We start from the raw sequence: 14,896 nt of genomic DNA, 5'->3' as shown, positions 1-14,896 counted from the left end.
GATGCTTTTGCTTTGAAAATCCCCCTTCTTTCTGTTTTTTTTTTTCCTGGAAACTTCCCTATCTTATGTTTACTTTCCCAATTTAAATCAACAGCCAACTCCTAGCATTATGTAGTTGTGACAGTTTCATTAATCAATCAGCAAGGGCAGTGCTAGGATTTGGGCACAAAAAGGAAAAACCAAAGCAGTCCCTATCCTCATAGATCTTACGTTCCATGGAGGAAGGGAGGGGAAGACAACATGTACGCAGACACATCCTATCGGGGAGACAACACGTATTCACATAGCTGAAATGGAAAACTAAACAGATACGACTGAACCCAAATCTGCCACCTGCTCTTTGAACCCAGGAGGTTGCCCAAATGATCAAGCATGCTGCCCCACTGTGGAACAAATGAAGGACTCGGGCGTTCCAGACATGAATACCAAAAGAGATGGAAAGTTTGAGGGAAACTGGGCCAAGGCCAGGCTCTCCAAAGGACCACTGTTTTCATGCTGTGGCCTGAAGATCACAGCACCTGAGGCACTTAAGACCCAGAAGTTTCCTTCACCCACTTTCCCAGCTTCCATTTGTCCAACCCCCTGCCCCTGAGGGTTTTGCTCTAGGACTCAAGCCTCTCCTCAGGTGAGTTAAAACCCACCATAATGAAGGAATTGGCTTTATATGTTACTAGCTTGTTTTAGTCCTTTGGGAAAGCTTCTCTAGGGCCCAGACTGCAGACATGGATTGGCAACCCCTCATCCCCCAAGGTTTCTCCTCTAACAAACATCTCTAATTCTTTCTGCCAGTCCTGCTTTCACAAGACCTAGAGGAGGCCGCTACTACTCACATTGACAGATTCCTTGCCATTGAACTTGACCCGGATCCTAGGCTCCTGAATGACATCCAGGTTGAAGCCTGTGATGGTTAGAGGCGTGTGGCCACTGGGGAGAAGCAGAGGCTGAGTTAGGGAGATAATGACAATAGTCGACATTCATATAGTATTCTTATCTACTTCTCAGGGCTCCTAGAAGTTGACAAGGCAGGTGTTATTATTTTCAGTTTTCAGATAAGGAAACTGAGTTTCAGTGAAGTTAAGGAAGAATAGTGAGTTTGAATTCAGGGTCAGAGGATCTAGGTTTTACTCTCAGTTCTACTGCTTATAACACGTTTGACTCTGGGAAAAGTCACTAAGGCTTTCTGGGTCTCAGTTTCCTCTTCTGTAAATAAGAGGGTCAGAAAAGATGATTTTGAAGGTCCCTTCCAACTGTACATCCTAGGTCATGTGGATCATAAGTGATGGGACTGAGATGTGAACCGCTGTCTTCTAACTCTAGTTGTCAACTAACTGTAGTGTTTCTTTAAAACTTTTAAACTGCAGGCTAGTCTAGGAACCTTGGGATTAGGTGTTGGGGAGCTTTTTCTGAGCCCTGCCTAAATGGGAGACTCTAGATTTTCTTGCACCCCACATACACCAGGCCACGCTGGCTCATGGCTCATTTGGGCTGCGGGCAGCTGGGGTTCTCTTCTTGAGATTTTCGTTTTTCTTTCCCCTTCCCTCTTACCTGGCAATACTCCACTCTGGCTCAATGCGCTGGACCCGGGGGTCATCTATATATTCGAACTGCAGGCTGCTGTGCACATGGGCTCGGTCCACACTTACAGAAACGGGGACGGGGCCCAGGCCATGGGCTGATGGTGGGGAGACACACACAATCTCATTCATAGATCTCCTAGCAGCGAGACAGAAGGCAACAGATTAATGTGGGGAGCTAGGCAAAAACAGTGGGAAGGAGGTGGGTCATTGGAAATGCATTCGCTTCTGTGGTACTCTCTGACACAGAACAAGCGATTATGGTTTAGGGGAAAGACCATTGCTTTGGGACCAGAATCCCAGCTCTTCAACTCTCTTCCTGACCCCTGTGAGCATCAGCTTCCTCATCTCTAAAATATGGGTATTAGATTCATAGGTATTAGACGTTTGAAGTGGTCTCATGCAACCCTCTTGTTTTTCAAATGAGGAAACCTGAGTCCAGAGAGGTTCAGTTAATACTTGTCCTGACAACCATACAGGGTTATTATATGAATCAAATGAGAAGATGCACATTTTGGGACTATTCTTTATAAAGAGAAAGGAAAAGTTCTTTATAAAGGGCAAGAAATTGTTCTACGTACCCCAAGTTTGGTTAGGGCAGAAGGATAGGGCTGAGAAAACTGAAAAATGGTCTAATTATGACAATTGCTAGCATTTATATGGTGTTTTAATGTTGGCAAAGAGTTTTACATGATATCTCATTTGATCCTCCTAAGAATCTCAACTATTCTGTCCCCATTTTATAGGTAAAGATCTGAACATTCCCAGAATCTGAATTCTGGTCTCCCTGGCCCAAAGGTCACTCTGACACTTAGCTAACTAGGCATCAAAGTATGGAATCAAGGGGACACAGGATTTTGAGGGAATTGCTTTTCTGTACAGTTGACTGGTCTTGGTTGGGCTGTGATTAGTTATTGTGTGCTCCTGATTTAGGGAGCTTGCTAGGTCACTCCTGGAGGAGGAGGCCAGTAATCAGAGGCCAGTAAAAGGCCATGGAACTATTATGCCAGCATCGGGTGATTGAGATCGTTGAAGTCAGGCTGTTTTGGGAGCAATGTTCCTGCAGAGAAAGAGGCAAAGCTATTAAGCCAGAGAATAGAACTGGGGGTGAGAGGGGCTCCGGAACTTTTATGAATATACCAATTATGATGAAGGATTTGAGGTAGGGTGAATAATAGGTGAACCCTCTCCATGTCCCCTTATTGGGAATTGTCCCAATAAAGAGAAAGCTTTAGTGAATTCTGGGTTCCTTGAAAAGCCTCTTAGATCTCCCTTGGAATGTGCATATTAAATATGCTAGGCTCTCAGCCATAGCGCATACAGTAGGTGCTTAAAAAATATTTATTGATTGACTGAGAGAGAGGTGAGCTGCGGGCTTCTTGTTTGCTGGATACGAGAGCTTCTAATGTGTGAGTTGGGACTGTGTGTTTGCCATAATTCATAATATCCCAGAGCAGGTGCTCAATAAATAGCTAATGATAACAATGGCAATAATTAAATAACCTCAGAGCTTCTTTCCAGTTGGGGATTCTCACGGTCCACTCTGAAGGATTTTATTTATTTTCTTTCAAAGCACTCAGACCCATTGATGAATGGCGATGGCAGGCAAGTTGATGAATTGCGTTCCTGATTGGAAAGGGCTTTGGATCAGGGTTGTGAGAAAGCACAGAGGAAAAAGTCCTACCGTGCTGGAAAATGCTTTGGAACTTTATTAGAAAAGTCACTAAACTCCAAGTGGCCTTTAACCCAGGAATACCACTACTATTCACATATCCCAAAGACAGAAGGAAAAGTCCCATCCATACAACAATTATGTATTGCAGTACTTTTTGAGGTAGCAAAAAACTGGAGGCAAAGTATGTTCACACCAATTGGGAACGAATGGAATAAATGGTGACATACAAATATAGAGAAATGTTATTGTGCTGTAAGAAATTCAGAGAAACTCAGGAGAATTTGTAACACCTGATGCAAAGTAAATCAAACCAAGAGAATAATTTACCCAACAGCACAAGAGAGTAATGAAAAACAAAATTAAAGATATCGGGGCTCTTTCTCCTTTGTCACACAGGAAGGACACAGGGCACTTCCACAAGACACCAGGCACTTGGGAAAGAACTAAGACGTTTTCCTATGGCCACTTCTCATTTCCTCAATTCCAGTGCCTTCCCTCTGTTTATTGTCTCCAGTTTATCCCACAAGCTTATTTTATATATTGGCTTACTTGTTATCTCCCCCATTACAGCATGAACTCCCTGGGGGCAGGGAATGTCTTTTGTCTTGCTTTGTATCCCAACCACTTATCGCAGTGCCTGGCACATAGTAGGTACTTAATAAATGCTTATTGCCTATCTGTTTCCCTAGTAGCTCATTGGGAAAAGACCTGGAGAATCATCCAAATCAAGGAAATCTCTCCTGGAGAAACTCAAGCCTTTTTTTTGATCCCCATTCCCTAATTACAAGTGCTGTCTCCTTAATGTATTACCTACCAATGGTAACTTCAGAGGACTCCTGGTGAAACATCTTCCCTTTTGGCAGAGAGGTGGTAGACTTTGGGTACTGAATGAGTCTTATATTGTCAGGCATGGCCAGGGTGTTGCTTCGTTTTCCTTAACTACATTTTACTACTGAAGAGGATTCTAAGGTGGGGGTGGGGCACTTAACTGAGAAGTGCCAGCAATGTTAAAAAAAAAAAAAAAAGGAACAACAAAACATGAAAAAAAGAGGGGCAGTGGATGGAGCACTGGCCCTGGAGTCAGGAGGATCTGAGTTCAAATCAGACACTTGACACTTACTAGCTGTATGACCTTGGGCAAGTCACTTAACCCCAATTGCCTCCTCCAAACCCCCACGTTCATAAAAAAAGAAATAGAATGGAGATAAAACAAGACAGGGGTACATGTGCATGGTCATTCACCAGCACACATCCAATGTGTTAACAGATCACAGTAGGACTGTCAGCTTCTCTTACCCATAGAACTCGCAGGTCTGGTTTCCCAGGAACACAGTAACACTACTCCCCGCTCCTAGGTAGTGGCCAGTGATGGTAACCATGGTGCCTCCGGATTCGGGGCCCCTAATTGGGGCAAGTGACATCACTGCTGGGTTCTTTGGAAGGAATCAGAGAAAAGGGATCATTGCTTAGGTACTGTAGAGAGTGCAGAGCCTCAGTGAGACCTAAGGACCTGCTCAGGGTTGAGATTTCCTCTTTCCTGGGCCTTTCTGTTGCTTCCTCTGTGTCTGACCCCATGTTTGAGAGCAGCTTTGGGGCATGTTCAGTTTGTATCACGGCCATGTCTCTGAATTAATCACCTCCCTGGGGAGCTTGGTGCTCATAAAGCTGATGGGAAGGCAGGTGCGACACTGATTGATCTATCAATTAGTTTACAAATTGAGGACAATTTGAAAATGCTTCCCTATCAGGAGTTGGTGCCAATTCCTTCCGTCATAAAATCAATGTGGCTGAATAAAGAGGCCTTGTCCTGTACTGAGCCACCATCAGGCAGAAGCCCTTTGCTATGGCTGCACCTGCCTCAAACTTCTCTCCAGAACACTGGGAATAGCTCTGGGATGAGTTGTGGAGATGTGGATCTAGCCAGGCTATGAAAACCAGCCTTCAGCCACAAAGCCTGGGTGGGAAAACAAACAGCCAGCAGCCCTGATCTAAGGGAAAACAATGAATAATTTCTGCCTAGAGAGGCAGCATGGGATGGGAAATAATAACTAGTATTTATATAGCCGTTTGAAGTCTATGAAATGCTTTATGTATGTTATCTCATTTAATTCTGACAACAGTCCTGGGAGGTAGGTGCTATTATGGTTCTCATTTTACAGATGAGAAGACTGAGGCTGAGAGAGGTTATGTCACTTGCCCAGGGTCACGTAACTAGCAAGTGTTGGAGGCAGGATATGAACTTAGGTCTCCCTGATTCCAAGTGCAGTATCCCACCTGAGGTTTGGGTTGTATTCCTCGTACTGCCACTAACTGGCCATGTGACCATGGAAAAGTCACTCCTCTTCTCTAGCCTTTACTATCTCCACTTGTAAATGAGGTATCAGACTTGGACAAGTTATTACCTCTTTGGTTCTATGAAACGTAGGAATTAGGTTAGCTAGATCAGATATGTCAAACCCAGGGCCCAACCCTTATCAGTGTGGCCTGAAGTAGATTAAAATGCAATTGGGAAATATTTAACAAAATAATTAAAAATATAATAGAATATAGAGAATGTTAATACGTGGTTTTCCAAGTCAATATGAGACCCATGAATATCTTTATGTATAATTTAGTAGCTGTTTCTGTTTGGGTTTGACAACATTGGGCTAAATGATCTCTAAGGTCCCTTCCAGTCCTGATATACTATGAGTTTCAGGTTCCCTCTGGCTCTAAGAGTTGCTATCTTCTGTGTTTGCTTCTCATGAAATTGCTTCATTGGAGCTGGGCAAGAGAAGATAAAAAATATTCATTAGCAGAGAGAGGAGTGTCAGTACCAGGAAAGACGAGTAGTAAGAGGAAAAAGTGGAGGCTTTTGTGGTAGCAAAAAACAGGAAACAAAGAGGGGGAGAATGACCAGCTGGAGAATGACTGAAACTAGTATACAGATACAATGGAATATCACTGCACAGACCACTAGGAAGAATACAGGGAAACTTTGGAAGATTTGTATGAACTGATACAGAGCAAAGGAAGCAGAACCAAGAGAAGAATTTGTATAATGACCATGAAGATGTGAAGGAAATGACATAGAAAGATATCAGATCATTTCAGTGGCCAGTGATGGCTTCTGTAAACTGTTGCTGGTACATGTCTCCCTCTTCTTGGTTGTAGACCATAGGTGCTACATGAGGTCTATGTTGCTAGATAAGGCCAAAGCATTGATTTGTTTTCTTTAACTGCATTTCTTTATTGTAAGAAGTAGTTTAAGTAAGGGATGGTAGGGGTCACTGGGAAGAGTCAGCAATGTAAAATCAAAAAGAGTAATAATAAAAACGTTCATGTTAAAAAACATGAAAAGGAAATGGTGGGGGAAATGAGGTCAGGAGGAAATTAAGAAACTTAGAGGACTGGTGAAATGTATCAGGATCAAGATTGGTCGTTTGAAGATTTTTCTATTGTTTTTTCTTTTGGGGACTGCATCTATAAGTATGAGGAAGGTACATGTTATTTACAGATAAGAGAGAAATATGGATTATCCGTGTCTTGAAAAAGTTTCAGATTTAAGGTCCTAACAGAATCAGTCACTTAGAATTTCAGAGTTGCCAGAGATCTCTGCAATCATCTAGCGTACCCCAGACATGAAAGGGTAACCCCACTACAACATACCCTTGCTTAAAGACCTCTAAAGAGGAGGGATTTTGTGCTTTTTCAAAACTTGGAAAAGCTGAGTCTGAATGACCCCATTTACTTTTTAACGAACAGCTTGCTGTAGGGGGCAGGAGGATGTCAAACCCACGGACTGTTCAGGTCCCTAGAAGCAAGTTATTGATCGAGTACTAATATAGCCCCAGCCTTAGGGATAGCCTTCAGGAGGCCATACCTGTTGCCTGGCTTTGTGCCTGCAAAGGTGTTTCCAGGTGTGTCTCTGAATAGGTGAGAACACACATAGGCACTTTACCACACACACACACACACACACACACACACACACACACACACACACACACACTCCCACACAGACACACTCCCTTCAGGCTTTCATTAACTCTTCCAAATTTCTACATACACCATCCTTGGCAGAAAGCAGCAGCCAGATAAATATAATACTATTTAATTAGCTCCCCCAGGCGATGTGTCCTCGTTAGGATGAAATTAGATGAGGATGTCACACTGGCAGGGCCAACATGACCCATCAGCCTTATTGTACCCCTCTCCTGTCCTAACGCTGTTCTGAATCACCTTCTAGGAAAAACTCAATCCTGTGCTGCTTAGAAATTTGGCCAGATACCCTTAGGGCTTCTGAAGTTGTCGCAGCACAGTTAAATGTGGGTCATATGCCCCATCATATTCTGGAAAAAGCAAAGATTCAGAGACTGTTTTGCCCAAAAGATTTTCTGTAGGAAGCTCTGTTGTGAAAAGAACCTGAGAGTTTTGGGTCTGGGACTGTTCTGAAACAAGAAGTTTTCTTGCTTTCTCTCCTCTTAGCCTGGTGCAGAACTCTATACTCACCACAAAGGTATACTGCTGGTGGGACTTGGTCATGAATTCTGGCTTACACTCGCCAATGCACAGGCGTACAGGACCAGAGCTGATTCCTGGGAGGGCACGACCCATTTCGCAGACGATCCTAAGGACATGCAGAAAACTCCTGGTTAGAGAGGCCTAGGGGAGTGTTCCTATCCTACTCCCTCTGACCCTGGAGAATGAATTAACATAGTCTTGAAAATAAGGACCCAACATGTACCAGCCCATCCAGGTGGCTTACTAGCCTGCAGCCATCTAAGAAGGCTCAGGGAGAAAAATTTGGTCATCATTTTTTTTCCTTGCTCATAACACATCTTTGCTTTCCTCAGACAAGTAGTTGAGGGGTTATTTGCCAAGCTGACTCAATCCTGGTTTCTTTCTGGTAGGGAGTTTAAAAAGAAGAATAGATATAACTAACTGACAATTTGCTGAGATGGTAAGATCCAGAGTAGGGTGCTCCTAGCAAAATGGGATAAGCAGAGTCCCAAGACCTGAGGGAGGGAATGAGTTTATTAAGAGATCAGTTGACATTGGACTCCCACTTAATCAGGGGGAGAGAGACCTGGCGGAAGGAGGTACTTGATGAAGCCTTGGGTTTGGAAGGCACGCCTGATCTGGTACTAATGGAGAGAGCTGGAGGGAAGAGAGGTGAGAGGAACTCACAGGGAGAATTCTCTCTCATTCAGCCCAGATCAATACCCCAGTGACTACTTCCAAGGCGGCTGAGATAGTTACAACAAGGCCATTTAGACACTGATACTGTCACTACAGGCACAGTCTGGAAAAGGCGGGTGACTGGGGGAGGGCAGAAGCGGGGAGGCCATGTAGGTCTTCTTCTGCATGTAGCGGCGTATGGAAGGCTCAACTATTTCCAGCTGGAAGGGGTACCCCAGAACAGAGGGAAACTTGACCCCCCCCCCCCACGGCCCATATTGGGAGCAGGAGGCTAGGAGAAAAGATGGAGGAGCAATCCAGAGCCACCCAGCGCGTAGTGGGGAGGGAGGAAAACAAACCAACTTCAACACTTATCCATGGTGTTATCACTGCTCTGTGGGGAAGATCCCTGTTTAACGGAGCGATTTTTATCTCAACAGCTTCTCTAGGAAAGAAGGTAACTAAACACAGATTCCATTTGGATGTAATAAAACATACATTAAACAAACACACCGAATGCTCACACAGCCCTGGCGTGTCACTGATCTCCATCTCTCTCAGAACAGTTAATCGTAAATAAGGACATTGCCTGCTGGTGGATATTAACATAACGTGTGATAACGGTGCTATTATGCTCTGCATATTAGATGCAATAAGGTAGCAGGCACGCCAGAGGAGATGCTCCCCCTTTCTATACATATACATAAATTAATTAGGGATCTGAAGTCAATATCATGGTGATGGTGATGATCAATTAGCATTTTACATGTAACTATCTCCTTAAACCTCATTAGCAGAGCACTCGAAAGGCTTAATTGAAAATACTATCAGTTGTTATTTTCAGGCTTGGTGTAACAACACTCTTTCTCCCCTTCCCTGATCTCCGAACCTGCTCCGAACCAGGGTATCACAGGATGCAGCAGAGATCATAGGTCTAGAGCTAGATGTGGCCTTAGAAGTCAGTTGGTTTTATACTAGCATCTTTAACAGACAAGGAAACAGAGACCCAAGAAGAATTCCAGGGACTTGGTCAATATCACACAGGTAGTACTGATCAGACATGGAATTTGAACTCAGGTCATCTGACTCAAGAGCCAATATTTTTCCCACTGTACCATAGTGCTCTGGAAATTTTCTCATTCTGTATATGATTCGCTTCCTTGTCATTTAGAGTAGCTCTACCGAATATTAACTAATAATTACTAATATGCCCTCAGTTACTATATATAGAATTTCAAAATTTGCCAAGTAATTTCCAAGCCTACCCAGGGGGTTGTACAGTTAGGTCCCGATTAGTGCAAATAATGAGCCCCATTAAGTGGTTAAATTATTTGAATTATAACATACTTTCACTGGGCTAGAAGCAATTACCATATTTTCATGTAATTATACTTTGAACAATATGAACTTGAATAATGCAGCCATATCACTAGATATATTATTTGCGCTAAACAGGACTTGGCTGCAATGGAAAAAAGACCATGTTAGGAATAAGGAGTCTTGAGTTTGATTTCTGGTGCTGAGGTGTTCTATTTGTGCGACTTTGTATAAGTCACGGTTTCTCTCAGCCTCTCTTAGCTTTCTCTGCTGTTAAATGGGAATGATAATATTGTACTATAAGGAAGATGCTTTGTAAGAAACTTTATAAAACTTAAATGCTTTTTTTTTTTGTATTATAAGGAAGGTGCTTTTATAAAATTTTACCAAACATTTTTTTTATACTATAAGGAAGATGCTTTGTATAAAGGCATAGCTAAATTTGAATTATTATTATAGATCCTTCCAGCAGTTCTGTGAGAGAGATATGGTATGGATTATTATTTTATTTACAAATAAGGAAACAGCATTGGAGTGCATGTGAAATGGATCAGGTGCAACCAGAAAGGAGGGAATGATGGGGAGAATCAAGAAGGCCCAAACCCTCCTTTCTGCTTCCTAAAAACCTCTTTATTCTACTGCCTAAATTCTTGGAAGCTTTAGTCTTTCCCTACTCCTTTATCCCTGGGATTATATTCTTAGATATATGTAAATATGCACATAGATGCACATGTTCTTTATACATTTATTCTGTATATGTTTATATATGTATATGTTGTATCCCTCAATAGAATGTAAGCTTTTTGAGAATAGGGATTATTTTATATCTGTATTCCCAACATTTACCAGAGTGCCTGACACAAAGAGGGTGCAATATGGAAGAGAGGGAGGGAGGGAGGGAGGAAGGAAAGAAAGAAGGAAGGAAGGAAGGAAGGGAGGGAAGGGAGGGAGGAAAGAAACAAAGGAAGGAAGGATAAAAGAAAGAAAATGACTTTATGGGCTCTTAGGACAAAACAAGTTGGGAATATATCCTCTAGGTAGCTTGAATGTTATGCTGGTATCCATGAAATATTTAAAGAACAAGAGAAAGACCTCTAGCACATTGGGTAGTTTATGATAGATATGCAGAAAACCATGGATAAGAATTTCATAGGATTAAAAGGATGAATCTGTTATAGGTTGGTCTCTCTCTCTCTCTCTGTCTGTCTGTCTGTTCATCTCTTTGTCAGAAAGGCAGGTAGGTGGCACACTGGATAGAGAACTAGTCCTGGGGTCAGGAAGAAATGAGTTCAAATCTAGCTTTGGATACTAACTAGCTATGTGATCCTGGGCAAGTCACTTAACCTCTCTCTGCCTCAGTTTCCTTCAGTGTAAAATGAAGATAATAACAGGATTGACCTTGTAGGTTATTGTGAAGAACAAATGAGATAATACTTATAAAGCACTTAGCGCAATGCCTGACACATTGTAGGAACTATATAAATGCCTATTCTCTTTACCTTATGTCATTATATATGTATATGTACACACACATACATGTATACGTATATATTATATCTGTCCTATATACAATATATATACACACTATAGATGGATAGAGTAACAGCGTATATATGCATCCATGTGTACATACATATTTATAGTGCAGACACACAGGTACATGGATATCACAACATACTTGTACATACATGTATATTTATACAACAGCATGCATACATGTAGAGAATATATCTATAACACATGTATATGTGCACACAGGTATATGCACATGCATATATGTATAAATCATAACACATGTGGGTGTATATACATTTGCAATCAGTATACCAGGTGGCTACAAGCCCCAAATAGGGTATACTGCTGAATATAGAGAAAGCTATGTTTTGAACTGGAGAACTAATGAGAATGAAAGACAACAAAATCTCTTCCATCTGCTTGCCTCCTTCCCTTTCCCTCCTTCCATGGCCTTTGCTCTTGGTCAGGTTTGAATCATCTCTAATCTGGACAACTATCGTCTCTTTACTGGTCTCTGTTTCCAGCCTTTCCTTTCTCCAATATGTCCTTATGCTCTTGCCCCAAATCCTCCTCCTACGGCACAAAGCTGAGCGTGTGAACCTCTGTGGAGAAGCTTTCAGTGTCTCTCCTGTTCCGAGGATCAAATACAAGCTGGCATTCAAGGCCTCCTCCTGGAAGCTGGCTCTGCTTTAGCTTTCCAAACTCGTTTCATTTTCTGTTCTTCAGTCACTCTGTGTTCCAGCCAAACTGAGCGTTTTACTCTTCAGTTTCATCCTGTCTACTGAGACCAGCCTTCAGAACTGGTCCATCCTCTTCTGTCTTCTCTGCCTGTTAAAATCCTCATCTTCTGAGGCCCAGCTCTCATCCACTTCTGCCATGAAACCTTCCCTGATCTTTCCAGCTGAAAGTTCACTTTTCTCTCATGCTTTCCACAGCAAACACTTTGGACATCTCCTTTGCACTTATCACATTCTGTCTTGTATCATCTTTTTCTGTACATGTCTGGTTCCCATATTAGACCATAAATTCCTTGGAAAATAAGAATGATTTTGTTCTTTCATCTTTGTACTTTCAATACCTGGAGCAGTGCCTTGTACACAGTAGCTATCTTATAAATGTTTAATGGCACTGAACTAAATTGAATGTAGCAAAGATGAGACTAGCCGGTGGTAACCTGCACTGAGATAGTAGGCAAAAGGTTTGTTTGAGAGACTAGGCTATATCCCAAATGTAATTAGAGACAGTTGGGTGGCCCAGTGGCAGAGTGCAGGACTTAGAATCTTAGAAAGTCCTGAGTTCCAATCCTGTCTTAAATACTCACTAGCTGTGTGACCCTGGGCAAGCCACTTAATCATGCCCAGTCTCAGTTTCCTCATCTGTAAAATGGGGATAATAGTAACACCTACTTTAAAGGATTGGTGTGACGATTAAGTGAGTTAACATATGTAAAGTGCTTTGTAAATCTTGAGGTGCTATATAAATGTTTTCTATTATTATTAATCAAGAGACCGGTGTACATCTTTAAAAAAAATGTCAAGGGGGGTTTAGTTTAAAATATAACTAAAGAAAACAAACTCATGTCCATCATGAGGTAATTGTATAATAAATGGATGATGTCTGAATGGGTTCTAAAAGAACTTTCATAGATTTAAAGTTGGAAGGAACTTTTTTAGATTAATCTATCTCAGTCATTATTGAGGTATTTTTCATATATTTTATTTTAATATTTATTTTTTTAAAATTTGAGATCCAAATTCTTTCTCTCCCTCCAGCCCCTCCCATGTATTTCTCTTAGTCATTCTACAGATAATGAAACAGGCATGGAGGAGTTGAGTGATCAGCCCACAGGTAACAAGTGCCAGAAGCCAGGAATCGAATCTAGATCTTCTCATATCAAACCTAATGTCCTCTCTATTATTCCATAGTACCTATCAATGGTTAACACTTTGGCACTGAGAGAGTACCCCCTGTCTGACTGACAGGTTCACATGGCAGATATACCCCAGGGGTGGAGTTGGGAATGAAATGGAGTAGGAAGGGGAAGGAAAAGACAAGATAGGGGAAGAGAATTGCTATTTGTTGCTGGGGCTGGAAGGGGTCAAGGAGGTGGAGAGGAGAACAGGAAGTGATAGCTTCTAGTCCTTTGTGATAGCCAGGAAAAAAACACAATTCACAGTTACATGGCATTTTGTAACTTGTAAGATACTTCACAATAAGCCTGTAAACTAGTATTAAGTCCATTTTAGAGACAAGAATACTGAGCCTGGGAGAGGTGAAGTGACATGCTCACAGACACATAGCTAGCAAGCAGAGAAGTCAGGATTTAAATATGCCCCTAAACCAGTGCCTAGCCCCACTATATGACACTATACAGTCCAATCAGAGAGAGAGGCTAAAATAACTTTATTATTTCCCTTTTCATTTATTTGTCTGAGATTCTATGTCTATGTGGGCAGGAAGTCCTCTAGTGAGTTTGCTATAACAAGAGATATCTTCTAAGGTGGGGGAAATATTAAAGGAAGTTTGTGTTGGGGACCCGACAAAGAAAGATTTTGTAACCCAGATGTGTCTTGTGGGCGAATCATTTAGAAAATCATTTGCAGACCAAAGAGAGAGTGGCCAGAAAGGTATATACTTGCTTCCTAGGGATGGTGATGGATCAGAAGTACCGGGGCATAGAAAACAAGCAGAAAGAGGACTTGGGTATAGGAACAATGTTAAGGTAGCTGGTATAGAGGGGAAAAAGAAAAATTTGTTGTTCAGTCTGTTTTCTTGGTACTGTAGTACTTTGCCTTACCCTTATCCAGCTCATTTTACAGATGAAGAAACTGAGGCCAACAGGGTTAAGTGACTTGCCCAGGATTACACAGCTAGTAAGTGTCTAAGGCCAGATTTGAACTTAGGAAGATGAGTCTCCAGACTCCAGGCCCAGTGCTCTATCCATCGTACCACTTAGCTGCCCAGTAAGTATAAGCAGAGGATCTTGGTTTGAATCTAAGCTCTTCTACATACTAGTAATGAGACCTTGAGTAAGTGACTTTCCTTTTGGGGGCCTGTTTTTTTAAATCTCTAAAATGAGAGCCACAGGCCAGATGATCCTAAAGGTCTCCTCTAACTATAACACTGTAGACTTCTTTGATGCCAAGCTGTACTGGGGGTGGGTAGGACAGAGGCAGCAGGTCCTTGGCCAGATTCCTAAGGGTTCTGACAACCAGCAGCCATCTTCCTGTTAATGAAGGTCCAAGAAGACCTGACTAACATACACACCCAATGGCCCTGGTTGGGCAATGTTGCTCAAGGAAGGGGGTCAAGAAAAAGGTAAGATTTTGCAGGCTGGATATATTTTACAGTCAAATCCTGAGGCAGGAGACCTGGACAGTGAAAGGCCTTGAGATCATGACATATGAGGATTGGCTGAAGGAAATGGGGATATTTAGCCCAGAGAAGAGAAGCCTTAAGGGAGACATGATAGCTGTCTTCAAGTATTTGAAAGGCTGTTATGTGGAAGAGCGATTTGATTTTTTTTCCTCCTTCTCCTTGGCCTCGGAAGGCAGTTCTAGGAGCAACCTTGGGGAGCAGAGAGGTGGATATTGGCTCAGTGTAAAGGAAAACATAAGCGAGAATCTTCCAAAGGTGGGGTGGGCTGCCTAGGACT

General features: G+C 42.2%; 1 protein-coding gene across 2 annotated transcripts in view; it reads right to left on the bottom strand.

The window, feature by feature from the left end:
• Positions 1 to 14,896, bottom strand: part of PLXNA2 (plexin A2) — a 350,823-nt gene that overhangs the window by 72,873 nt on the left and 263,054 nt on the right. For both annotated transcript variants that reach the window (XM_072647950.1, XM_072647951.1), the window contains exons 14-17: positions 7,741 to 7,858; positions 4,546 to 4,682; positions 1,546 to 1,713; positions 831 to 924 (exon numbers count right to left, since the gene is read on the bottom strand). In XM_072647950.1, the coding sequence (XP_072504051.1) occupies positions 831 to 924; positions 1,546 to 1,713; positions 4,546 to 4,682; positions 7,741 to 7,858 (517 nt within the window). The remainder of the gene's footprint in view (positions 1 to 830; positions 925 to 1,545; positions 1,714 to 4,545; positions 4,683 to 7,740; positions 7,859 to 14,896) is intronic.

The sequence above is a fragment of the Notamacropus eugenii genome, chromosome 2, assembly GCF_028372415.1.
Source record: "Notamacropus eugenii isolate mMacEug1 chromosome 2, mMacEug1.pri_v2, whole genome shotgun sequence".
Classification (NCBI taxonomy): domain Eukaryota; kingdom Metazoa; phylum Chordata; class Mammalia; order Diprotodontia; family Macropodidae; genus Notamacropus; species Notamacropus eugenii.
The sequence above is the reverse complement of the archived record's forward strand: the minus strand, read 5'-3'. Positions and strand labels throughout refer to the sequence as shown.